The 27,557-nt window shown below is 34.3% G+C and overlaps 1 protein-coding gene across 3 annotated transcripts in view; it reads right to left on the bottom strand.

The window, feature by feature from the left end:
- The window catches only part of LOC136970844 (bridge-like lipid transfer protein family member 3B), a 48,733-nt gene extending 26,576 nt beyond the window's left edge, over window positions 1–22,157 (bottom strand). For 2 of the 3 annotated variants that reach the window (XM_067265315.1, XM_067265317.1), the window contains exon 1: window positions 21,958–22,156. In XM_067265315.1, coding sequence (XP_067121416.1) covers window positions 21,958–22,001 — 44 coding nt within the window. In that variant the 5' untranslated portion in view covers window positions 22,002–22,156. Of the gene's footprint in view, window positions 1–21,957 lie in introns of all 3 variants that reach the window. The other variant, XM_067265316.1, reaches the window with a different exon arrangement.
- Between the last annotated feature and the right edge of the window lie 5,400 nt (window positions 22,158–27,557).

Genomic DNA, 27,557 nt, shown 5'->3' with positions numbered 1-27,557 from the left:
TTAACCTAAAGTTGGCCTTCACTGTTAAAATTTTCTAAAATTAATTTTAATTATTAATCTTTATATGAGAAGACAGCACAACTGTCTTCTCAAGAAATTGAGTAAATCTAAGCAAACTTTGATACAATAGAATTAAAGTTTAGCCTTTAATACAACTTGAAAATAATCAGTGGTTTGGGTTAAATGAAAACATATTTATTGCAGAATATTTCTTTTTCACTAATGTGAAAACAGCTTCAAGTTCTTTAAAAAAAAAAAAAACCAATCACTCTGCTGCAGTTTGCCTTTATTTACAAATTACTCGCCGGTACTTTTGGACGACCAAGTTCATCGTCGAGAGATGTACTTCCATTTGTTTCCTGTTATTTCTTTTCCTGAAAATGAAATAAATTTTGAATGGCATTTAACATTAAAATGGAGAAAAATGTTAATTTTACATCGAAAACTTCAAACTAATCTCCAAGAAAACTTTATTCGTTAAGCTTAAAACTTAAAGCAAGACAAAAAAGGAGACAAGAACCATTGCTTGTCAGCATTTTACTACTCATTTGTCACTGTTCATACCAAAGAAATTCCTATTCAGTACTAAAAGAACTTCCTTTGTATGATATCACCATTCAGTTATGTCACATCGTTGTTGCAGCTCAAGTACTAATAATTGATATGAGAAGTTTGTTTGGTAACCAAATGACAACACCCTTCGAAACAAACAAATGTATCAGAATTATCTTAGGAGTTTGAAAAATTTCTCAAAACTTGTAATAAGGGCCTTCCTCTGAGGACGATCTTGATTGAATGAAAGCGTACTTTTTAATTTTGTTTTTATATTTATTTCTTTAAAACTTAGCATATATATGGAATGACAAAATGCAGTTTTAAAGGCAGCATCTTTCAAGGACTTTTGTTATTTTTATCTTAAAAACTGAAAATGTAACACCACTTAAACGAAACTGATAATTTTGAAATAGAGACATTAAAAATGTTACATTTAAAAAGTTTGTATTACCAAACAATCTGCTGGATTACCAATTAGGCTATATTAAGACCGATAACTTATTAGATACAGGTCAATATGGATGGAGGGTGCTCCAGTTTAGTCATTTGATGTCCAAAAACAATCCTGTCGACCGGTTTGAAAATGTCAGCACTCTACTAAAAATTCAGAGGTTTTTAGTATTGCCATTAAAAACCGATAAAAGAAAGTGCATGTCAATAGCGGAATTTAAACTCCTAGTCGGTTGTTGCAGTTTTTCCCTTCGAATACACTAATGACTAATAACAGATGGTTTACATAACTTTATTGTTATATCAATCGTAACTCTGTATGACTTTGTACGTAAATAATTCCTTTATTGACAGTTTCCAATTCTAATTTTTAATCGACAACCACAAGGCCACAACAAACACCAAAATTCAATTAAATATGGTCAAACCTCAATATGGCCAAACCTCAATATGGCACTAACAAATACTTATAAGCTTCGTAGTACACTTTGACACTCCACATAAAATGTTAGAAATTTATATAAGGTAGCAAGTAGAACTGACGCTGGACTATAAAGTAGTCAAGTCTATACTAGTCAACTCAAGACGTATCTGTTTTGTACTGTACATTTCGTATATTCTATGTAATTAGTAAATGAGAGTAATAAATATCTGGGATTTGCCAGAGAACACACTCGATTGTTTCCCTTTGTTTTCCTACAACTGTGATTATGACACACGTGGACAGGAATGGATTGACAGGCGCATGTAGTTTATCCGAGAGGTTCACTGCCGTAATGCTTTGGCCCCAAACTAGCTGCAGTCTAACAAACCAGGGAGAACGTCTTTAAGCAATCGTCACATCAACATATTTAGATTTATCCTAATTTTATTTTCTTTCAGTTATTCATATCAGTTCAAAATGTTGTCCCAAGGACATAACAAGACTACTGTCCTTTATTGTTTGTTGTCAGTATACAATAACATAACTTGTCCGGGAATGCCTCCCGGGAAGACTTTCTATGGAAAACCATCACCTAATTAGGTGTTACGAACATGAAAAAAACATGAAAACCTCTGATGGTTTGGGGGGGCATGCCTGCTGGCACGAACCCACAACCATCAGAGTTTGGCAGTTTTATCTGCTCAGCCATTGGCAGACACTTATTGCCCTTTAAACATACTGTATTTTTTACCAAAATTAGATACAATTATAGGAAAGCCTAGAGCCATGACTCCAAACAAAAAATGCTTTAATAGGTCATGCTGCAGCAATATACATTTCCTTTCAAATACAAGAATATCATTTAGTTAAATACCACACAGTTAACCTAAACCTTCTGTTAAGACACTCGTCACATGCATGCTAGCTTCTATTTTATAATATAAAATTTATGTACTTAGCAAAAACATTCTCACATTTAAAATCAAAATAAAAAAATGTGTATTTTAATTGTTTAAAGCACATAAACGACAAAAATTTTGTGCTCTATTTATCGAACGTTTTAATTTTTATCGGCAAAATGGTCATATTAACAGAAACTCTGAATATTAAAAAATGTATAAAATAACAAAATTTTTATAATTTCCTTGGCAATAAGTAAAATTAAGGATCAGTTTTTCCTTAGAATTTTATCGTACCAAACCTTAACATGATTTTAAAAAATTTTATTAAGTAGGTCAGTCACTTGACCGACATCCTTTCCTAATTACAAACACGTTGCTATTAATAAAACCAATGATTTACTACTTTAAAGTAAATAAATTGTTCAGGAAAATCTTAATTACAATCAAATAAATGTTTATTATTTGATTATAATTAATTGCCAGATGCTATTTTATTCTAGTTACCAAATTTTAATTTTCTGCAGTTCTAGATACTTACACATACCCTGGCTTAAAAGTCAGTTAAACTATTTTTTAAGAATGATTACAGTTTGAAACAGCTACATCATTATGTGTAATTCGGTTGTTCCATTAGAAGCCAATCGTAATTGGAAACAATGAGAGCGACCATTCGTAACCGGTTTTATAACCCTCCTTAAAACAATCTCAATGCGATTGAATCTGGTTGTAGCATCCTCCGACGTAGTGCCATCCTTATAAAGTGCCGACAAATACTCAGGAACGGTTCTTCTTCATAAAGATTAGAGCATCCTTTGTTGTTATTGCCAAATTGTGACTTTCAAACTTGTTTTACGTAATTCTTATTGTCCTTCCATTTCGTGTTGATTTTCCAGACAATCAAATGACGGTGCAATATGGAGGTTTGACTATATAGTTCATCAATTTTAGAGCTAACTTGTACACACAGATACACATATATATACAAGTTTCTATTTATATAAAAATAATATAATAATATTCATATAAACATTGGATACATTCCAATATACATCAGACAGTACTTCAGTGAATTGCAATGTACTAGAATGCATTCTGATATTCACCAACAAGTATGTCAGTGAGCCAATGATGACAAATGCGTGCTGTACTTGTCCGGGCATGGATATGGTGAACTCCAACCAAGCAATCTGGCAGCCTCCACGTTACGTTATTAACACCATTATTTTGATTAAGTTTTGTCTTTGTACTACTTGTCTGTATTAACCAAAGGTTATTTTGACAAAATAAGTTTGCAAATGCCGATATGGCACCGCCTATTTACTCCTTTTTGTTAGATTGCCAGACATTATGGCAAAATCTTACTAAACTGGTGCATCAATTGCAGCCAAGACAACACACACCAGAACATACCCAATGCTTTTGGGTGATGTTTATTAGACATTCTAGCCTCTATCGTCAAGACAGACTGAAGATGGACAAAAATGCCAAAGAAAACATTTCCAAAAGCATCATTTATGTAGGCTTATGCTTTTGGAGTGTAACATTAGCATCTTTTGCTGCTCCCAATGACAAAGACAAAACTTAATTAAATTATTTTTATTAATTTTAAACAGGTAAATGTATGTTAGTTCCATTTAGAAATCAAGTATATTATTGACTTTAAGTAATAACTAAAAATATTGCTTAGTATTCAAGTTGTTATATTTTCATTTATTTAATACATTAGCCAATTGTTATAAAGTAACAAATACTGTTGACCCTTGATATAACAGATTAATTGAAGGGAGCAATGACTCATAGTGCAGATTATCCATTTTATCTAAAGCTATCACAATCAATCAGAAAACAAGACACAATAAGAGAGAGAATTTATATTGTGATAAACGTAAGTGAAACAAATACACTAGAGCATCTAGAATCAATTGGGGACAGGGGTTGTTCGGATAACTTATTTTTCGGATAACCAATTATGTACGAAAAAATATATTAACCTATCCCATGTTGAAAATTTTCTCCGTTGCATGCATGTCACTTCGTGTTGAATTTTCGTTGATTTTAAGCTTAATGAAAAGTTTTATAATAATAATCGTGGCTATTGTATCGTTAAAAATTATTTCTTTATTTTGTACAAACAAAATAAATATATTAAAAATATAAAAACAAAAAAAATTATACTTTAGAAGTTAATCTAGTATCAAAAACATTCGATTCAGCACGACACAGTCCGACTGGAAAGCTTTTGGTTAACCGACGTTTCGGTTGATCAGCTTTCGGATAAACAACGCTCTACTGTACTACATTCCAAATGAGAGACGTAATAAAATAATAGCCAACTCTCCACGTAGTGGACATTCCATGAACAGTTATGGTCCAACATTCTCAAATACGAGTCGATTGTTGGTTTTGAAGCCTTAATAAATTAACATTTCCCAGAGTGACTGAAGTCAAACAGCCATAACTTTGATGGTGCTTCCTGAACTACTAATTAAACGTATCTCGTGTCTAAAACACTACAGACAACTTGAAACTTAAATTAAGTATTTTATTAAATATGAACTAGTGTGTGTTTGTTACCAATTATACAGGTTGCATAGTAAAGTCCTTATGCGCAGAAACAGGTGAGTGACGCATGACATACGACACACGGTAAGGAATGCAGCACAAGGATGTAGAAAAATGAAAAGTACACAAGTTATAATTAAACATATGAGCAACAAATGAAAACACACATTTTATCATCTGTCTTGACATGTGTGTTACCATCTCACTCTTTCTATTCATGTATATGGAGTATCTTTTCATACTAAATTGGTCATGCTCTAAACTCCATAACTGACTTCCTTTCCTTTTACTGCCAGCAGTGCCACAGGCAACCCATCTCTTGGCACGCATTCACTCTACTATAACTATATATCACATTCATAACCACGGGTGCTCATCAGTTAGATTAGTATACAAAAACTTTACTATGCACCTTGCATTTGCACTTGTTTTTAGAATCCATAACTAAGCTAAAAATTCCACAGAATAGTCATCATCAATTGATACATTACCTAGCAATGTGACATTAAAACAGTTAGATAAGCAAACCAGTGAAATAGTCTGTTATGAAATGAAATAATCTATGTTATTCATTTACTTATCCAGTATTAAAGCTGCTTTTTACAAGGCAACACATGCAGCTTGCAAACTACAAGGCTATGTTCATACTGCCAATGCCAACGACTGCAGATCCTGAACATTATGACAGTGTTTCTTTCATTATATTTGTTTGTCATCAAAGCATTCACACAGTTCATTAGTTTTTGGGTTATAACAAAGCTTTCTGTGCTTTTAGAGCAGACTTTCTCTATTTTAAAAGTGGATACACAGACTAAAATGTTAATTCTTCAATGTCGACAACCAAATTTATTACTGACGTTAAGGAAAATGTCAAAATGATTATCAATTCCGCCATCTGGTTCAGAGAGAATCACTGGAAGTTCACACTGATTGGCCAACACCATTATGATGACAATGAACTCAGATCTTCACTAACTTTCAAACAATGAATGATGGAGACAAAAATGCAATGATAACAATTAGCACAAATACTTTACAGACAAAGACAAACACCAAAAGTATAGTTTTGTTTGCACCGACATTTGTAAAATTTGAACACAATAAAGAACGTTTGATGTAAAGACTGTTTTACCTCTTCACCAATGATTTTTTTATCCACTCCTATCCCATATATAGTAGTACCCAAAGGGTCCATTAAATGCAGGATGTAGATCTGGGGCTTCTTTTGTGTATACATAAGACATGATATGAGTGTAACCTGAAGTATTGACTGACGCACCGACTTCCAAACCAGATAGCTGGGATTCAATTCCTTGGAGTAAACAACAAAATATTAATTGCTGCTCTGGGGCCCACTCAGCCTTCATTGTAATGACTATAGTACCTTCTCAGAAGTAAAATCAACTGGAAGGTAATGTGAGAGTGAATGGTGACAGTCGGCAGATTTCCAGTTTTGATACCCGATGCCAAGACTGGCCAGTATTGATACTTTACGACTGATACTGGTATTGATACTTTAAAACTACTTGTGATACCAGTATTGATACTTTTGTGGTATCAAAACATCCTTATTCGTAGTAAAGAGATTACATGCAAAACTCAAAACAATTAGAGAATATTGAAATACTAAGTTTAATGCACACAAAAATCCATAATATTTATTTAATCTTATCAGTTTAAGATGATGATAACCATAAAAAATTTCTAAATAACTTTATCGTTATTTTCTTTGTCCCAGTTGCGCTACTGTTATAATGATCCCCAAATATTGCCTGTGCTATTCGTCACAAGGAATGCTATAAAATTTATTCAACTATTTACATAAATTTAATAAAGTTTCCCCTTTTGTTTTCGACATACAATTACGTTTATCTGAAACTAAACTGTCAATTATGTTACATTTACTAATCACATGATTTACAGGAAATTTCCCTAGAGAAAAGTATATTTTAATAAATAAATCTGTTTTAATAGGATATTCCACCATGAAATAATAAACTATACAATTATTGTTCCTTTTCTTATGTTTTATTTATTAAATTATGAATTTATTAATAAAAATATACATGGGTCAAATAACGGGAAGTGCAAATACTAACGAGTACTTTAGCATAGTTTACTATGTAGCAGTTAATTGACACAATTGCATATATTTATGAGAACAATATAATCTATTAACATAATAATACAAACAATTTTAAAATTATTCATAAAAGCATTAACTACTGTCCAATCATGAAGTTCCTCAGCCGCATGGCTACGTCGTAATTTTAATTCTTTTGACACGCGGTCCACCCACAATGTCGTTACATCACACCCGTAAGCTCCTCCCATTTTCCTACTCGCTGCAAAGGGACTTTACAATTGGCACTGTGTTACAGCATTTGTTAGCTTGTTATGTATTATTGTTGATATGAAAATATTTATTCATTTGTTAAATAAATTCTAGAATATATTAATTACAGTTAATTATTGCAGAAAATTGTGCACTCGACAAACTCCGTGCTTCCAATAGAAAGAGCGGAAAACATTTTTATTATGACGTGCAAAAGGTAAATCATAAAAGAGATGAATGAACACTTCCAGTCACACAGACTGTCTCTTCACCTTTGTTACTTTCCCAACATTTACATATAACAGAGGGAAAGTTTTGTTCACCACCTTTGAAGCTTAATAACTCCTATACCTTTTGTTAAAAATTTTTGAAATTTTACAGGGGGTTTTGTGTATAAAGGGCATTGATGCTATTATATTCTTATGGTTAATGGTTCAGGAGTGGGGAGACAGAGTAGTGTACACTACTCCCTCAGTCATCCCACACATGACTAAGAGGGATTTTATTTATCAGCATTTATAATTTTTTTCTAAAACTCATCTCTACCCTTGAAATTAAGCTTTTTGCCATTTTATAATAATTAATAGGGTGAAAACTTTTAATAAAATTTCGTAACAGATGGTACTGTGCACAATTTTTAACTATTGCTGGAAATGTTATGCAACTCATTGATAGATTTTTATATGCTGATGTTTTATGGCACTGTGCTGTTATCATAAATACACAGGACCCAGAAACAATTTATTTTCATTTTTTATTTTGGCTCTTTCCACCTTGTGCTTTATCCATATCAATTGCTGGTCGGGCCTGGCTTATAAGGAACAGTCAATGAGGCTCAACATATCTGGGATAGAAAAATTTCCATATTTCTTTGCCTGGATTTCATCACAAGTCACCCGGAGTGGTGGGCTGATGCCTTTGCCCCTGGCTGTCCTTGAAGAAACAATTTACTAGAGTTATAATGTTTAAATTTAATTTGAAAAGAACAATAAATCATTTACAGTTTCTTTAGATCCACAGCAAAATGATAATTTAATTACTCTATAAGCATTTTTATAGAATTTGACGAGTGAAACGATTTCCATGGCCACTAGTGTATAAAAAGATCATCATCTGCCATCTAATTTAAAACTACTATAAATTTATATCCAATTAGTTGCAAATGAATCTACGTATACGTTTTAGAATTTAATGGCATTTTATACGAATGCCAAAAATTGCCAGTGTAATTGAATCAAGTCATTTAAATTAATGACTAGTTCATTAATTAATTAAATTGCTTTAATCATTGCTCAATTAAATCAATTAAAGATGGGTATATCTTAGCTATTTCTGTCATTTAATAAGCTGGAGATATCAATTTGTTATGCACGCATACACGCTATTAAATGCAGTAACAATTTATAATTCATGACATGCTTGTTAGCCTAAAATAAATTAAACAACTGAATGATGATTCTTTCTCCAGTTTGATGATTTAGTTATTTAATTTAGAATTAAAGTAAAAATATCACCTTTCATGCAACACATTGGATAAAAATGACTTGGAGAATGAGACAGTTCCGTTAATTTGAAATAAATTAATGAAACTTTCTCATGTTCTGAGCTGTTTCTGTCCAACATATTTATTTATTTACCCACAGAATTACTTATTTCTCTGAAACTGACTTGTTTGCTTCCAGTTAGGCATTCTGTAATAGCTTATAAAGACAAAATAATAGAGATTAAAACATTTTTACATGATTTACCATGCAGTGAGAAATTTTTAACATTAAAATAATATGTATGGCACTGCATACGATCCCCATAAGTCATATATCTCACATTTCCACTCTGCAGTAGATGATGTCTCCACTCGCGTGCAGACATTTTGGTTTTTGGACTACAGTTTTCGAAAACTTCACAGAATCTGACCTGCCGGGTCTCCAGACCTCAATTCCCCAGATTTTTTGGCTTCTGGGACATTTCCAGCATTTGCTACAGGAGAAACTGCAATATTGTACATAAAACTTCACTTAAACTTATTCCACCACACAATAACTTTTCGGACATCCCATATTTGCAGGATAAGTGAATAGACATATAGGTGGCCTGCAGACTGTTTAAATGATTTGTGGACCAATTATTTTGAGAACCATCAATTTAACCTTCATAAATTTGGTCAACTTAAGTGACAAAAATGCTCTAACAAATCAAAACTTGTTACGTATCTTCATCCCGCATGCATTACGTTTATTATAAATTTATAAAATAATCCAATGTACTCTAGATTTATCCAAAGATATTAGTAAATAAATTTATCGGCCATTAAATAAAGGGAAGCATCATTACATTAATATAAACTAGTTTACTTACTCGGTAAGCTAAGTAGATAAAGGGGTGTCAGAAAAGCCAATCCAGAATAGGCCCACAAGCAGAGGGGGGGTCCCAAAATTTAGTGTTACATAAAACCACTATGGCTTTTGGAGAAAAATGAAACTCATTATCCCTTATCATCTCTAAGAGACTCCGAAGACCATCGTAGAAAGACTTTTTGCTCATATATAAAAGTTTTATGAATTAATTCTGTTTACTTAAACATTATAGAATTTAACTCACATTAAATCTACTAAAATTGAATTAAAATTAGTACAGATTAGTGATGTTTTATCTAATCTGAAGTACACAAAAAACTTTCTTAATTAAATTATTTGTTTTTGTAATGTTTTACTTTGCAATAATTAAATTACAGAAAAAAAATATGTTGTCAAAGCTTTTCTGTATTCTAACTCTAGAAGAGAGAATTAATTTTTAAAAAGAAGACGACAACATTAATTAGATTAACGTAACAAAATACTTTATACAAAAAAAATCGAATATCTTAAAGTGAAGATAATGAGAACACTAAAAAAATCAGAAAGTGCATCGAATTGTGAAAAGAAGGTTAAACAAAGAGAAGGATAAAAGAAAACGAAAGGTATTTTAAAACTCTGGCAATGATTTGCATTACTTTCCGTCAAAGAAGTTAAAATTGCACCTATGACCTCCACTATGATATTTTATTAAAAAACCTTTCTATATTATTAATAATTATAAAATGGCAAAAGCTTAATTTCGAGGGTAGAGACGAGTTTCATAAAAACTTGCATGTGCTAACAATTAAAATTTTCATTGAGTCCGACTCCACTGGAGATACGACAAGCCCCCTCTATCCTCCCACCCCGTCAACCTCTAACCATCCAAATTTAATGTCAATGCCCTTAATACACAAACATCACTGCAAATTTTAGAAATTTTAGACAAAAGGCACAGGAGTTATTAAGCTTCAAAGTGGGTGAGCAAAGTCATCAGGGCCAGCATGAGAAATAGCAGGGCCCAACGCAAGGTTGTTGTGCTAGGACTTTTAATAAAAAAAGATAGCAGTTTTGAACAACAAAATAATATTTTAATAGTAAACATACCATCCATTAAATATATTACCGAAAGTTAGTTAACTTGGCGAATAACGAAATGACGAATTTTTAAGTTCAAATCATGCAGGATTGCGAAGCCTTGTGCGGTTACGCTGTTCACACCACCCATTGGCAAGCCCTACACGTCACCCATACCCACATATACAGGCACATACAGACACAGACTAACATCCAAACATACAGATGAAACCCTTGACCTCTACATATTTCTCTACATTTCAAGGTCACAAGTCCATAACGTAAAAATGTTGGAGGGGTCGTTTTTTGACCGATTCCTTGGCTGTACATTACAACCAGGAAATTAAAAGTAATAACACATATATTGCAAAAAATGATACAGCAATAAAAATTAGCAACAATCCCTTCCCCAAATTAACAATTTTGTTTTTTTTTAATAATCACAAAAACTGTCGGATATTATAATAACACAATAACCCAATTGCGTAAGAAACGAGGTCATTTAAATTTAAAAAATTCCAAAACAAATATAAAAATAAAAATCTTTATTAACTTAACAAAAGAGTAAAAAATAATTTTACTTTAGAATAATTATAATATTTATTATATTTGAATTAAACCAATAAAATCATTTGTGTAGAAACGCTAGCCATACCGAGAAATATTAGACTTACGGACCTCAAAATAACCTAGATATCTAGAAGCACACTTTTGTTATTGATCACTTGACTACCAGGTTAAGAATCAATGAAAAATCCATTAACATTAAGAACTGTTGCGCCAAGTGTCTCGCATGTTAATTTCTTTCGAAATGCCTGGTGTAATACAAATAGTTAATCTATGTTTGTTTTACGTCTTTAATTAAAAATTTTATAATTTAAACAATGAAAAATAAAAAGCAAAAATTTTCTGGCTCACTTCTATTACAATAACTTAATTTATTCTCTAAATAAATGGAACAGATTGCTTACAAAAACCAGAAATTATATCAAAGTATATTGAGGTCAGAAAGATAAAAATCACGTTTGGCATTCGAAAATCGTATTATCGACATTATTCGACTGCCAAATGGAGATGATTAGTCAATTTAGGTTTTGGTCGTTGATGTTTTGTTTAAATTAAGGGAAACCACATAGGGAAAGTCGCCCGGCACCTAGGCCCAAAAAGTCCGTTGCACCGAGACTGAGAAGCAGAAGTGAAGATCCGAGGACATGTTTGGTTCTCGCCTCTCAGCTTCCAGATATATTCTCTCAAAATATTACAAAATTTACTTAATATCGTATTAATTCTGATGGCCACAAAAGTCTATAGATTCACCATACCTCAATGTTCCATGAAATTTATATGACTTACTCAATCCACAGCTGAAAATAGAGCTTATCCATTGCAAAACTGCTTATTTAGTTTACTAAATAAGGCTTTATCTATTAAACATTTGATGAGTTCCAGGATCTGTCATTTACTGATTTATCATCTAATTCTACCTGTTTAATCTACAGCTATTTCTTTTTGGTCTGGAAGCCTTTTCAGCCCAGCAAGTTTAGCAAGCCACTCAATGCGATTTGTCTGCCCTCGTCCAACACTCAACAATATATTTCTGTGAATCTAAACAAACGTATAACAGAAATGAAATGAGATTTGCTTAGTGCCCAGGAGTGAAAATGTGCATACATACAGAATACATAACATTCACTAAGATTAAACATGTTTCAATTCTATTCTAATTAGAGATATTTACACAATTCAAATTTCAATGAATGTCACTTACATTATAGCTATTGCAGGTATACATTATAGCTATTGCAATTTGATCACTCTTCTTTAATCTCTTCTGTCCTTAAATGAATAGCATCTCTCATATAAAATATGCATCGGTCCATACTGAATAATGTTTTTAAATTACATTTAAAATTAATGGAGTACTACGCACCTCCACTTTGGCTCAGTAACTAATTCCCATCGTGTATTCTCCTGTTTAGGAGTGCAATTAGAGCTATTCTATAGAAGAGGACTCTGCACAGTGCTGTTGCAACAATTCTGTTTCTTGGTGCAACCACCCTAATAAAATCGTTTTTATTTCATACTATTTTGATTGCCACCAGTTTTGATTTAAAAAACTTAATTTTAATTGCATATAATAATATAACATATATAATCACCATATAATAAAAATCAGAAGATTCTAATTTTATTTTTATTCGGAAGTGCTACATTTCTGCAATGCTTATCATAAGCCGCCATTATCTGGAACATTGCGAAAAAGAGTAAGCTTGGAGTGGAATAACAGAGGATTCATTATTCAAAAGTGATTTTTGACTAATACTTGCATAGTCAAACAAGTCTTGGAATAGGGAGCTTCGATGTGATAAGAAATAGCTTTAAAAGATCCAATCTGGTGATATTTAACTCGTCCAATAACTGTGGAAGAATTGAAGTTCAATTTAAACTTATGATCTGGTGACTAGAATACAAGAAGTCACAATTTAGCTGTAATGGCAAGATAAATAATTAACACCACTAATATAAGACAATTCAAAAGAACTGTGTTCTGAATGCAATTGGTTTTCTGTCATATTTGGTTCTAAAATCTGATTATATTAATGATTTTGTCATTTGATAACTACTCAAAAGTATCATGGACCACTAATTCTACCTCTCTCATGTCTGTACAGTACTATAGGCTGCTGGAAACTTCAGCCTGGATTCACAAACATAAAATATGACATAGTCTCTCTCCAATATCATAAAGTTATGAGAAACCAACAATATTTTATATTCACAAAACTCATCATAACACTTATGAGTAGCTGTATATCTGTCAAGTGTTTTCAAACCATTGTTGTGCCCTCCATGTCCTGTGAAGAGTGCTGGTACAAACTATTAATGTTGGGAAACATAGTAAGCGTAAATGGGTGCAAAATGTCTGTCACGAGATTAGTAGATGTCACAAATGTCAAAGTCAACTTCAGTCTCACCATTAGTCCTTGTTCATGCTAATAGAACACACTCCAAACCAGGACAGAGCTGCCTCCAGCTTGCACAACACCTTGCTGACACGATGGATTCATGTGGTTGTCTCCACACTCAAACATAATCATCAGCTGAAAACGAGATTCATCTGATCACACAACACAGCACAAGACATCCACCGTCCAATTTCACTGTTCTTTGGGCATGGTGAGGCATATTGCCTGATGCCTGAGTGTTGGTAGCAGTACCTAAGTGGGTCGACGACTATCAAAACCCAAGAAATGCAGTGTATGCCATACAATGCATTGACTGATAGATTCAGCAGCAGCCATGTTGAAGTCTAACGTGATTTGGCACTAAGTTGTCCTTTGCTGCATGGTTACTAACCTGGTTAGCCAACAGCAGCCATGTTTTAGCATATGCCATGGGTACCCACACTGTGCATATTACACTCATGTCTGTCCAGAATTTAAGTATTCCTGGTAAACTCCCAAAACTGTTGCACAAGAAAATCCAAAAGCATTGCCCACCTCACTGATAGAGTGACCTATTCTTCTTGCTCCAACAATCTGTCCACAATCAAATGGCAATATATTCTTTACACAGCCATTGTTACTCTAACCAAGCTCACACATAACCGGTAAGTATCGTACTTAAAGCGTCAAATGTAAATGTTCGAGCTCGAAGAATTTTCCCTGTAGGTAGAAGGCAACACCATTGCATGTGTTGCTGTCTCTTAGTTTTTTGGCACTCTCAATTCGTAATGAATGAAATTTTTTTTCAGACAAAATTATATAAACAGCTTTAATTCTTCGTAAAGAACTCTTTCAATTTTCCATCATTTGATGACATCTTAGAAGTTTCAAATCAGAAATGTTTAGAAGAAACAACCAAAAAAAATGATTAACTCAATTATTTATTGATAGAATCAAATACTTGACCACCAGTACATCATTGGCTTGTGACATTTTAGTATTTACAAGACATTTTTAGAATATTGTAACTTACAATGGGCTTTGTGAACACAACTTTTTTGTAATCCCGGCTTTAGACTACATATATTAAATGTGAACTGGGACTTATATTTAGTACTACTGTTTTCATGTTTTAGAAGCAATAACTAGGATTAAAAGTAAGCAAATTAAGCCAAATATAGTACAGAACACAGATACATTACAGCCAATAACCATAATGTAGACAACCCAAATGAACATAAGCTATGTGAAATGTCATCTATGGCCATTTGGTAAACAAGTCTAACACTAGCTCTCTTGTAATTCCATCTAGATTTAAAGCAGTTCCAAACAATCAGCGGTTAACTTGCATTTTCCAAATGAATGTTACCATTTTAAATTAATATACAGTAGAGGGTCGTTAATTGGAATCAATTGGGGACTGGGGTTGTTCCGATTAGTCATTTGTTCCAATTGCCCATTATGTACGAAAAAATACATTAACCTGTCCGATGTTCAAATTTTTCTCCATTGCATGTCGCTTCGTGTTGAATTTTTCTCCGTTGCATGTTGCTTCGCGTTGAATTTTCGTCGATTTTAAGCCTAACAAAATTTTTATAATAATAATCGAGGCTATTGTATCGTTAAAAATTATTTCTTAATTTTGTACAAACAAAATAAATATATTGAAGAATATAAAAAACATGAAAATTATACTTTAGAAGTAAATCTAGTATCAAAAACGTTCGATTCAGCACGACACAGTCCGACTGAAAATCGTTCTGATTACCGGCGTTCCGATTAACGACTCTCTACTGTAATTACATTACTTATTATCCAAGTATACAATATACACTAATTGATAGAGTAACCATAAAAGTTTCATCTATTGTCTGCATTCAAACATCTTTCTATCTATTGCCTCAAGGAAATGCCACGCACAAAAAAGGTGACTTTCTTGTCACTAGGGATTGCAATCCAGCAGTGTTTTGAATCCAGCTGGATTTTTGCTGGATTAAAATCATTCCAGCTGGATCCAGCGCGGATCCAGCATGGATGTATTTTTGGTGCAATAAAGTGTTATCTATCTATCTATCCTGCAATTTATGTTTTTTTAATGAAATAAAACATTTAAAAAAATACTTTAAAAGCTTTTATTATTTAGACTGGTCGCTATAAATCAGTAAAACTTCTTACACATTTAGGTAGTAAAATTAACTTTGGTTCGGTTTAACACTTGAGATAGAGATAATTAACTTTAAATGTTTAGTTAGATTATAATTATAATGTAATCTTTAAGTTAAATAATAGCAAAGGTAATTCTACTAATTAATTAATATTAATATGTTATAATAATGTAAGGACGGAAAATCAGTGGCTAAGTGGCTATCAGTCTTACCAGTTTTCATATATATAGGCTCTACATATTAGTCTGTAGTTATTTATAGGTATGTAAAACTATGTACTGGAAGTAGAATAAGTTAAATAAACTACACCTTTATCAATCCAGCAAAATTTAATAAAATAATAACGTTTTCAATCGTTTTTAACGATCTTCCTCGGTTACAAAAAAATAGAACATTAAATATAGAACATAAAATGTGTTCGGAATAAATATCAAAATTAACGGAAAACGCCCAAATGGACAAAATATAGATAAATAAACAAAATAAATAGCGGAAAAAATATATACAGGGTGTTTTTTTTAACTGACAGTACTCTGAAACATCTGTAGAGCAATCTACCAGCCGGACTGTCGCCAAATTTGGGAGAGTTACTAAGGACGACATGGAAAAGAGATTCCGCGAAGAAAAAAGTAGTACCTAAATTCGCCGGTAGAGGAGGATTTGGCGCTGTTGTAGCGAAAAAGCTACCAGCACTTCACTGAAGAAAGGGTCATCAGTCGCTTTTTTCCACTTGCATGGCCGCCTCGCTCCCCGGATTTAACCCCATGTTACTTTTACCTGTGGGGTTACTTAAAGTTCAAGGTCTATCTTAGTAGTGTCCCAAACTTGATGACTTTGAAGGACAACATTTCTCGAACTGTGATGAACATTCCTGCAGACAGCCATGTTACATTCGGCCATAGAGAACACGGTGTTCAGTGTGCAATGAGTTGTCCAGCAGGACAGTGATCACATTGAAGAAGGGAGAAGGTTATTTGCTGATTAATTAAACTATCGTTATTACACTGAAACCTCTGTCTGATTATTCATTCGTGTGTTTGTTAATTGCAGCTGGATTTTATGCAGATTCTTAGCTGTTTTGCTACAACAGCGCCAAATCCACCCCTACCGGAAAATTTGGGTACTACTTTTTTCTTCGCGGAATCTCTTTCCCATGTCGTTCTTAGTCACTCCCAAATTTGGCGACAGTTCGGCTGTTAGATTGCTCTACAGATGTCTCTGAGTACTGTCAGTTTAAAAAAAACACCTTGTATATAAGATCCAATGAAACCAGCATTGTCCGTTAATAACATTAATGTAAAAGGATCTCCACATGGTAGACAATGAGTCTGCATCTCTATGGTTTATACAACCAGTTGTCATGTGCGCCTTGCAGATTTCCAATCTCTCAAGATGTTTGACTGTTTGCCTATTTGTCGTCGTTTTTATAATTGCCGCTTGATCCCATTGGACGTTACCATCCTTCTGTCTTGCGTATGATGCCAGCGCAGTGTTGTCAAGATTCTTACTGATTGTATATTTGTGCTCTCGAGCCTTTGTTTTAAACTGCGCATCGTTGCACCCACATAAATGAGCTTGGAATTGAAATGTTGGTCGTGTAAAGGCACCGAATATATACCCGTTGTTGAATTCTGATCCTCTTTCTTTTTATCGTTTCTTAAAAGTTTGAAAACAGTGGGATTACGTCGGTATACAATACGAAAATTATTAGACCTGGCAGTACATCTATGTATCTTGTTTAAAAATGGGATGTAATAAAGCACTATTCTTTTTACATTTATTCCAAACACATGTTATGTTCTATAATTAAAGTTGTATTTTTTTTTAACTGAGGAAGATCGTTAAAAGTGATTGAATACGTTATTATTTTATTAAATTTTGCTGGATTGATTAAGGTATAGTTTATTTATGAGTAATTTAATTATTAGTGTTAGTAAAGTAGTGAGTAAGTAATTAGTAGCAGTCTAGTAGTTAGCAAAGCGGCAACGCGACGACGTAGACTTTTTCGCAATTATTTAGAAAGTTAATTGAGTATTTGCAGATCCGCAGCGTTGGATCCAGCACCAAGTGCTGGATCCAGCAGGCCGAAGAATGCGCTGGATCCAGCTGGATTGCTGGATGAGGGATCCAGCAATTGCAATCCCTACTTGTCGCGCATTCAGATTCTACGAAGTCAAAATCACTTGTCATTGTGTTATACACGTAATCTGCAAAAGCTGTAAAATTGCAGCTGCTATGGAATGAGTGATAACAGATATGCCATAGCAAGCATAGAAAGAATTTGAGTATCGGCAGAACGTGTGCCACGTGATGCAAGGCGCATGCATTGAGAAATTGCAATGGACAAATGTGAAACTTGAACAGTTTTCTAATGTTTTAATGTAAGTTACAATGTTCTTAGATAATAATTAATATAGTTAAAATGGTAGCATTCTTTTGGAAAGACTTTTTAATCATAATTATTTAGGATTTAATAGTTTTAAGCACAACTTATTAAAAATGCATCACAACTTTATTAATTTACAAGCTGACACACACAAGACAATACATTGCAACTATTACACTAATAAATAGAAAATTTAACAAGTTATTCCTTGATCAAATTGATATATCAGTTTCAATCCTAAGCTAATTTTCTAATGATATACTGAAAATGGCTAGTTGATAAAAGTATACCAAATTTAATTAGAAGCTCAAACAAGCTTGGTGACTTGTGACCAATTTTTAACAGAAAACAAGGAGAAATTTAATTAAAATGAAGAAAAGTACAAGTGATAAATCACAGACTGGTCATATCCAACAATTTTCGGTAGAAAAGTGTAAGTGGTAAAGCTTTTTAACTAAATTCAATAAGCAGCTTGTTATAAAAGTTACAAGCAAATCTTGGATGCCGAACAGTGTGTTCATATGTAAACCAATATGCACAACACATTCCTATGAGAAAAGGACATGCTTTTACATATGAAAATCACTTGTTTTTGCATTTTTTAAAACACATGTACAGTACTGCTTTGCTTATAAGAGCATACCTTACATGTAAGAGCATGCTCTTTTATGTGCTAACTTGTTTTGGCTTATAAGTGCATCACACTATTGTGTCAATGAGAATTACTGTACTTTGAAGTGGCTTCTTTCAGGTATAATAAGCACACCAAATCTATACTTAACAACCTAACAGAACAGCAGCATACACAACTGTACAAACACTTAAAGCACATAATCATACTTCTGCCTTATTGACAGCAGTTTCAGAATCCTAGACATTTAGAAACACAACTTGAATGACCACATAAATGCCAAGCCATCCGTTCTAATCTCGAATGCACGGAAATCCCCGCAACAAGAAAACCATACATCCGGAAGACTTTGACAAATCCGTCAAAAAGTAAATCACTCCCGGCATCAAATGTCTAAGCCGCAATCAAAATTATTTCTAGTAGACTTATATATTGTATTTAGAATAAATTAACTAGTCAGACATTATGCGCTATCATTGACCTACATTCGACTCTTGATAGTTCATCACCCACACAATCGTTTTCCCGAACCACATTCTAATTCTAAATGATATTTTAAGCATTATCTGGATAGTAAACTTATTTGATTTACAGAAATAAAGTCTGAATTTAATACGACACAAACAACGTGTCACAACCAGGAAAGAAATTCCCTTCAGTTAAAATTTCAGTATGAAACTGGGAGAGACATAAATTATTTCACTAAATCAAATTTTAAGTATTAAAAAACAGGAAAATAATAAGTTACAAAGACAAAAGAGAACAGAATAGAACAATTTGAAGACAACAGTCGCATTGTACAGCCCACAATTAAAGAATCAATTACTGCATTCTTTCTATTGTCTATAAAAAGAGAAAATTATGGATAGGTAACCTATACGAGGCATTAGTTTTATTAATTATTCCTCATCCTCGAGTCAAAGCAAATGTATATACAAACGAACTACTTCATAATAAAGAAAAAATTTCATTCTTGCCAAGGTAAATGTCTTACTCCAAATATTCCAAAATAAATTTGATGATAAAGTCGACCTTAAACCAGTTTGGTTTTCATAAGATTATTTTACGTGTATTAGATCTACTTAACGCTTGTAAAAAGTGTATTTAAGATTACAGTTTGGGAATAAAGATCATACTTGTGACAACCCAAAAAAAAAAAAAACATATCATACCAGAATCTGATAACCAATATTTGAATATACGCATACAAGTGATATACCAGTACATCAAATGGCATTATAACGTACGAGGCAACGATACGACATACAGAACATTGATCATTTAAATTAAAACATATTATCCAAACATCTCGTTTCTACTACGTAAAAGCAACGCTACAGTAATTAAAATATTATTATTGATTTCCGTGCATTATCTGCAGCCTAGACGATGATAATTTATTACAGAAGAACCATTATCAAGGTAAGACCGAAGAAACAAACAATCTAAATTATAAGACTTCATTAACAAATAGTTGCATACGATATTGTTCGAGATTTTAAATTCAAACTCGATATCTTTCGATCCACTTTTTCTCGGTATCGAAAAAAACAACAAAGCACTCATTCTGAAATAGGTCGTCTAATTTTAATGCCGTATATTTTTAAAAAATGAGTTTTTACGATCCGACGACAGCCTATAAAAAAAGAACTAGTTTTTATAAATACATATAGAGTAATTTAAACGACTTCCCACTTGCAAGCTACCTGACAAATATCTAATTACAATAATCCATATCTAATGAGTAGGCCCTTGTAATTACAATACATTTTAAAATTATTTTTCTGTATGACCTTCTCTATTTTTTTTATTTTTTCTATTTATAGAAAGTAAATATTAGTCAAATCTCCGATTTTATAACTTCCATTCATCTTTATACTTTAGCATCTTACCGATGCAGATTTTGTTAAATCCGAGCAAAAATCCAAACGATCGAAACCTTTATCCAAATTAATGATTTTATAAAAATCTTTAAGCGATTTTACTGATCAATTGGCATTTTAACAACGAATGGATGCAAGACTTATTTAATTTATTATTGCAATTAGCATCTTTTTGGAATTAAATTCATTAGCAAAAATAAATACTCGTCTCATTTAACACCTGTAAAATTCCTAGAATATGAATGGTTACTTAGGACTTCCTGCACAAACACGACAGCAAATTACAAAAAATAAATTTATCATCTACTTATTTAACAGCTTAAACTTTTTCTCAACGAATGCAGAAAATTTAATGCATTTGATTACAAAAATGAGTAACGTAAGGTGCGTGTCAACACTTATATTACGACGATGCGATAGTCAAGCGTTTGCAAAATCGATTAAATTTTATCGGAAAAATGTGGAAAATATTTATTTACAATTTACATAGTTAGTATATTTTCCAAAAAAAAAAAAGAAAATTTAATAATTTATCTTAGAATTAAACTGATAATATAAATAGTATAATTCCAATCAATGATTCATTTATAGATCAAGTACAGGCATTTATAATATCAGAAAGGTATACTATATCATATACACCGTAAATGCTTAGCCGGCAATTTTGGCTGCAAACACGACACATCATCAACATGAACCTCATACATTGGAAATAAAATGCGAAATCGACCGATTAATTAATGCACAACGTCGGCACATTCGCGATATATTTATGCCGTCTTGTAGATGACGGAACCAGACGATGCGGAAACAAGAAACAATGTCCAAAATTGCATCACTGTGATACATTAGAGATTCCAATCGAGTTCAAACCCGGATCCTCGCAGGCCTCACATCTCACGGTGCATCTGCTTGACCGAACCATACACAACTTAAAATTGAGCAAATCCGAAAGATTGAAAATGTTCCCAAGCGGTCTCGTTGCTCATTCTTCGGCTCCGGCAGAAAACCGAAACAGACGGCACTTCTTGACATGCCGTACCAGGAGTGCGGTAAATGCTGGCTCCCGGACACCCAAAGAGGCAGAGGTTGGCACGGTCGTTCCAGCGCATCCCATTCTTCGGCCGGTCTTCTCCGAAGAACAAACCGGGGTGGACAGTCGGCGTCGCAAAAGCCAATAGGAAGTAACATAAGAGCATTCCACATTACAGACCAAAGGCACGCGCGAGGGGACAGATCATAAGGGGGAGTGGAAATCTTCAATGCCCATTCTTGCACCTATTTACAAAACATTAGGCAATATACTCACTTGGATAGATGTTTGAGTATCTGATTTTTTAATAGCGAAACCATCTTCGGATTCAAATTAATCTAAAATTTCCACTAATATTATTATATTTATCTCGTTAAACCTCGAATAAATAGTAAACCTTCTTTAAATTCCATTTCCAATCGTTCCTGGACTACTCGATCGGTAGCGACGTCACCGATCGCGCACCTCCTAACGGTGAAAGATGGCAGAATTTAATTTTTAATTTTTTTTTTTTTTAATGGTGCAAGTCGCTTTCGCGTACGGATCCGTTTTTCTTTCGATTCGCTTGGTCAATGGCGTGGTAACATTTTTATTTTTACCATTTTTTTCTTTTTTTCTTCCTGCTTCGATATAGTTGATGCGCCGATCGGCCTCGCATTTACGTTCGATGACGCGCGCACTTAGATAGTCGGAAATAGTAGCGTTACGCTTTTCTGGTGTTTCCGAACGTGTCTCTACGTTAGACGGGAGATGTTAATTTGGCATAGTTTATAAACTGCCAAACGTCAGAGTTAGCATAAACCGCAAAATCACTAGGTATGAACAGTTCAGTTTGGCACCAATTACAAAGTGCTGAATTCGAAGACTTAAACTGTGTTGCAAAGTGTCTACTTGCCATGCAGGCACTTTGTAATACAGTAAAAAGCAACGAATCAATTTCGATATTCTACGCCATTCGGTCCTGGATCGGTAGACTGTATTGAACATTGCAAAATTTCGAAACCGATTGGCTGCATCTTCGGGATTCTCCGCTTTGAAACTAATAAAGAATTAATAGAAGATTTCATTTGGTCTCGAGCAGTCTGTAACAAAGCGATCGGAAGAATGGAGTAATAATATTTCCTTTTACACGTGCTTCTTAACAGAGATTGCAGCACTCATACCAAAGAATTGTAATTGTTAATCGGTTCATAAAACGTTCAAGCTAATTGGTTCCAAAAGTGCCGCGTGCTGACTCACATCTGAAAGAGCGGTTTACGGTAGAGTCGATTATACTTTACGTGCTATTTTTAAACTTTTTTCGTCCCATGGGCAATAAAAGGCCCTTTTTAATCTAGGCCACAACGGGGCGATTTAAATCTATTTTCCGATTAGCCACGTATTAATAGCTTGAATTTTTGGTACCTTAACTTGGCATATGCTCTTTTTCTATTCATTCATTTTAGTACACATGTTGCTCATGGAGCAGAGTGGAAAGGGGCAAACTGAAAAATTTTCTACTTTACCTAGTTTCTACTTTATTTCTGCTTATTAATGAGGCTATCACAAGCTAATGCTCAGCCTGGTGCATAAATTGAAATTTATTTTGTGACAAAGGCACCAACACCGATAATTACATAAGTTTAGTGCATGTAGGATTGTTTCAATAGTTTTATTTTTCTGCAAATGCTTGAGTAACTAATATTGGTAAGTGAATACAAGAGTAAAACGGCGTAACAATCGTGGTGAGAGTCATCCATGCTTCAAGTAATCCGAAATGTGTCGAAATGGTACCATGAAACTACTTGACTAAACTTGAAACTCTTGACTACAGCTTACCAGTATGTTCCCTGTTGATCTCGATTGCTCCTTACATCCTTCTAATACAGCTAACTTGAAAAAAATGGAGAGGGGAAGAAGCTCTATGTACATTTTCAAAATGGTGGATTGTTGCGGGTGCACGCTTTGTCCCCTTTTTTATGATGGAAATGCAAGCGATCATTACAGTGCTGTAACTAGGCAGGTGCAATAGGTGCACCCGCACAGGGCCCACTTGGAAAGGGACCCAAAATGCATGTATTTGTTTTATTAATTTCCCAAACCTAATTAGTTAACGGGTCTAAATGCAAATTCTTGCACAGGGCACAGGAATGGCTAGTTACAGCACTGGATCATTAGACAATAGTAACATTTCATAAACAGTAGGAGTATGTGAAATACAAAACATTGATGCTTTTCGATTAATCCGGAGTCCGGACAACATAAAATTATAATTAACATGTTCAGTGTGTTCTTCGTTAGTAAAACATCCTGTTGTTTAGTCATAATTTTCGTTTTTTTTTTTTTTTTTAAATCAAACAGCATTTAAAACGAGCAAAATTAGTCTGCATTACCGCTGCCAGACTGCGGGGCCTACTGGCAGGACGGTAGTTCATCCAAATATTCACTAAGCCAATGATAGTCAGTTTCATACGAAACGAAGTATTGTATGCCATTGGCTTGCTTAGAAGACAATATGGCGACTAACCGTAAATTTAACTGTAATGATAATTATAAGTATTATTAATATTATCGACGTAATAACGACGGCCTAAAACTGAAATTAGAACAGAAAAGTTCCGTAACAATTCATTTTTTAGACATCAACATCCAGTTCAAGAACGGGCATTTATCTACCAGTGTTTACGTTAAACCAACGCACAGTCCGCTTTATATCCCTTCGCAATCAAATGATCCGTATCATTATAAGATGGCGGCATTCCGGGCTCTAATCCGAAGAGCCTTTCTATATTGTGATAACGTTATGGACAGAGCAAAGGAAATTAACAGAATTCTACTGGTAGCCGAAACCTTAGGATACAGGAAAAGCGCAATAACAGGAATGGTTAAAAGGTACGAGAAGAACGTAGCAAGAGGCTCTAAACAACGTCCCGCTAAGATCACTAAATTCACTTATAACAGATATGCCAAAAGCATTATGAAAGAAATTGCGAACCGCAATGAGACATCAATAATTCTGAAAAGAGCCCCGAACCTTTATAAGATTTTAAGGAATGACAAGGATAGCATTAGGAAGGAAGAAAAAGCGGGTGTGTATAGGATACCATACGAGAACGCACAGCTGGGAATTAAGAAAGATTATATCGGCGTTACGACAAGGAGTTTGAGTGTAAGACTCAAGGAGCACAAGTATAACATCAGAAAAAGCTCCAACGCCACGGTACTATCCCAAATGGCTCAGACCGAAAGCTCGATAGTTAAATGGAATGAAGCGGACATTATAAAACCCGTGAGCTCCCCAACGTTGGCGAGGACCGCTGAGAAAATAGAGATTTACAAGAGCAAGCTGGAAGGGGCGTGTATAAATGCGAGGGACGCTGAGGGCCTTCCATCGGCCTGGAAGTATATGGTTAAGAACTCTGCAAGGAACTCTTAATTTACATGTTTATTTTATGGTTCTATGCTTGTGTTTAGAAGTTTTTCTGAGTTTATTTTTGTTTTTTATTTTGTTTTTAATTCTATACGATATTAGTTTATTATGTATCATCTTTTAATCCGTTGTTAATTTTTAAATTTAAATATTTGTATTAATTCATTGTTAATTTAAAGTTTAAATATTTGTATTCGTTCTTATGGAACGATACTATTCGATTTTTTAGTTTGATGATGGCCTATAGAATAGGCCGAAAACGTTTGTTTAAAAATTAAACTTTCTCAGCGAAGATAAGGTGTTAGATTTTGTTTATTAATATTATCTTCATAAACAATTTACGTTTAAATTTGTGCGGTAACGAAATACATTTCTTATCATAATACGCAACGACTGGAAAACGACGCAATAACGAGATGTACGGAATTTACGCTAAACGAAATTTCTGGATAAAATTATGATCTTTTTCTTTTTAATTTTTCAAAAGGATTATTCGAAATGACGTACTGTTGCGAAATTTATCCAATAAGGAAAATTGAAGAGGAAAAATATTGCAAAATACTTTTATTTTCCTCTTGACGGCATCTCTTTTAAAGGAAATTCCCATGTTACTATACATTGAACGTATTTTGTAAACAATGCGAGGATGTAAATTACGTTTTCGATTCAGAGAAATATTCGTTATAATTATGAATATCCGAACACAGAGTCAATTTAATGAATATATTTACAAATATATTTTTTTTATTTCAAAATTAAATTTAACAGTATTACATATTTTCGGATTTATGTCCCTTTGATCTGCACTCCTTCCTTAAATCAAAGATTATTCGAAAAATCAGTGGCACCTTAGCCTAAAGGCAGAAAGGGCAATTGCCTGGGGCCCCCTGACGGCGCATTACCCTACGGACAAAGGCCGGATGACCGAACAGTCAAGGTGGCAGCCCACCACTCTAGGGAACCCGGAATCGAATCCGGACGAGTTGAAAAATCCCCAGGAATATTTCAGGGTGGTCCATTCAGATATGTCTGGTCCCATTCCTCACCACTCGGCTGCCCCATTGTGGGCCTGGCTAAACTCATAATAGGCCTGTAAGAGACCCTCTTAGTGCCCACAGGACAGAGAGTTTAAAAAAATTCTACTGACAAAAAGCGCAATTGCCTGAGGCCCATTAGTGGGTCCCCCAGGCAATTGCCCTTTTGCCCATAGGATACGTGCCATTGATTTTTCGAATATTTGACCAATCTTTGAAAAAAAATATTTTCCTCCCTTTATGGATTTGCCCAGGCATATAGTGAGATCAACTGGATTGTAAGGGATTAGGCCCAACATATCAAGATCAATCCACTATTGAAAACTTCTGAGCTAAATTTTTGAATTGGTTTACAAAACCAATTTGAAACTCATCAATCCAACAGGCTGCATAGCAGTGGCAGCTTAGCTTTGGCTTGCACTCTGAGGGTCTAGGATAGTCCATTCTACGACTGCTTATATTTTCCACAAGAGCTGGCCATCTCTGGGATTTCAACTGATGGCTGCCACTATGGGATTCTGTATTGTGTGGCAGCCATTGAACCTGGTTGAAGATAGAATTGTCTGTGGGTCTGAGGAATAAGGCAATGCAACACGAGGGCAATTTGTCTAAAGGAAGTGCCGGAAAGTTTCGTGCAGCCAACCTGTGACCGCTCTGGGGGACCCGGGATCGAATCCGAACGGGTCAAATAATCCCTAGGAATTTTTCGGGGGGTGGTCCAATCGGATATGTCGGGCCCCGTCCCTCACCACCCGATCGCCCCATTGTGGGCCTGGCCGAACCCATAATGGGCCTTCTAAAAGAGGCCCTCTTAGTGCCCACAGGGCGGAGAGTTAAAAAAAAAAAAAAAAAAACCTGTGACCAACTACCACTGGTCAGGTCAGTGCAGTGCCATAACTAGCCATTCTTGTGCCCTGTGCAAGAATTTGCATTTAGGCCCCTTGATTAATTAGATTTGAAGAAATAAAACAAATACATGCATTTTGGGTCCCCCCTTCCAAGTGGGCCCTGTGCGGGTGAACCTGTTACACCTGCCTAGTTACGGCACTGGGTCAGTGGTTTTATCCCCTTGGCCACTGTTGGGCATAGGGGCTGAATGGATAAAACCATTGGACATTTGTTCCTCATCAATGGCTTGCCACATGGAATTTTCTGATTTTTTTCACATTTATAACATCTAAACAGGAGCATTTCGCAAAGTCCTCCTAGGTTTCCCCTCTTAGCAGATCACCCATGTGTCATGTTGCCATAAGCAAATAAACCTAATCTGATATGCTCCTGAAGAATCTGCAGATTCTCTATTGGAGACAAACTTTATCTTTAGTTGCTCTTTGTGTTGCAAAGGGGTTTAAAATCAGAGCATATGTAAACCTTTTAGTATCACTTCCACCTTTCTGGTCCATCCAGAGCTATCACTCTGGGGCCAAATACCC

The sequence above is a fragment of the Centruroides vittatus genome, unplaced genomic scaffold (genome assembly GCF_030686945.1).
Source record: "Centruroides vittatus isolate TY-2023 unplaced genomic scaffold, ASM3068694v2 contig_221, whole genome shotgun sequence".
Classification (NCBI taxonomy): Eukaryota; Metazoa; Arthropoda; class Arachnida; order Scorpiones; family Buthidae; genus Centruroides; species Centruroides vittatus.
Note: the sequence above shows the minus strand (reverse complement) of the source record. Positions and strands in the feature narration are given on the sequence as shown.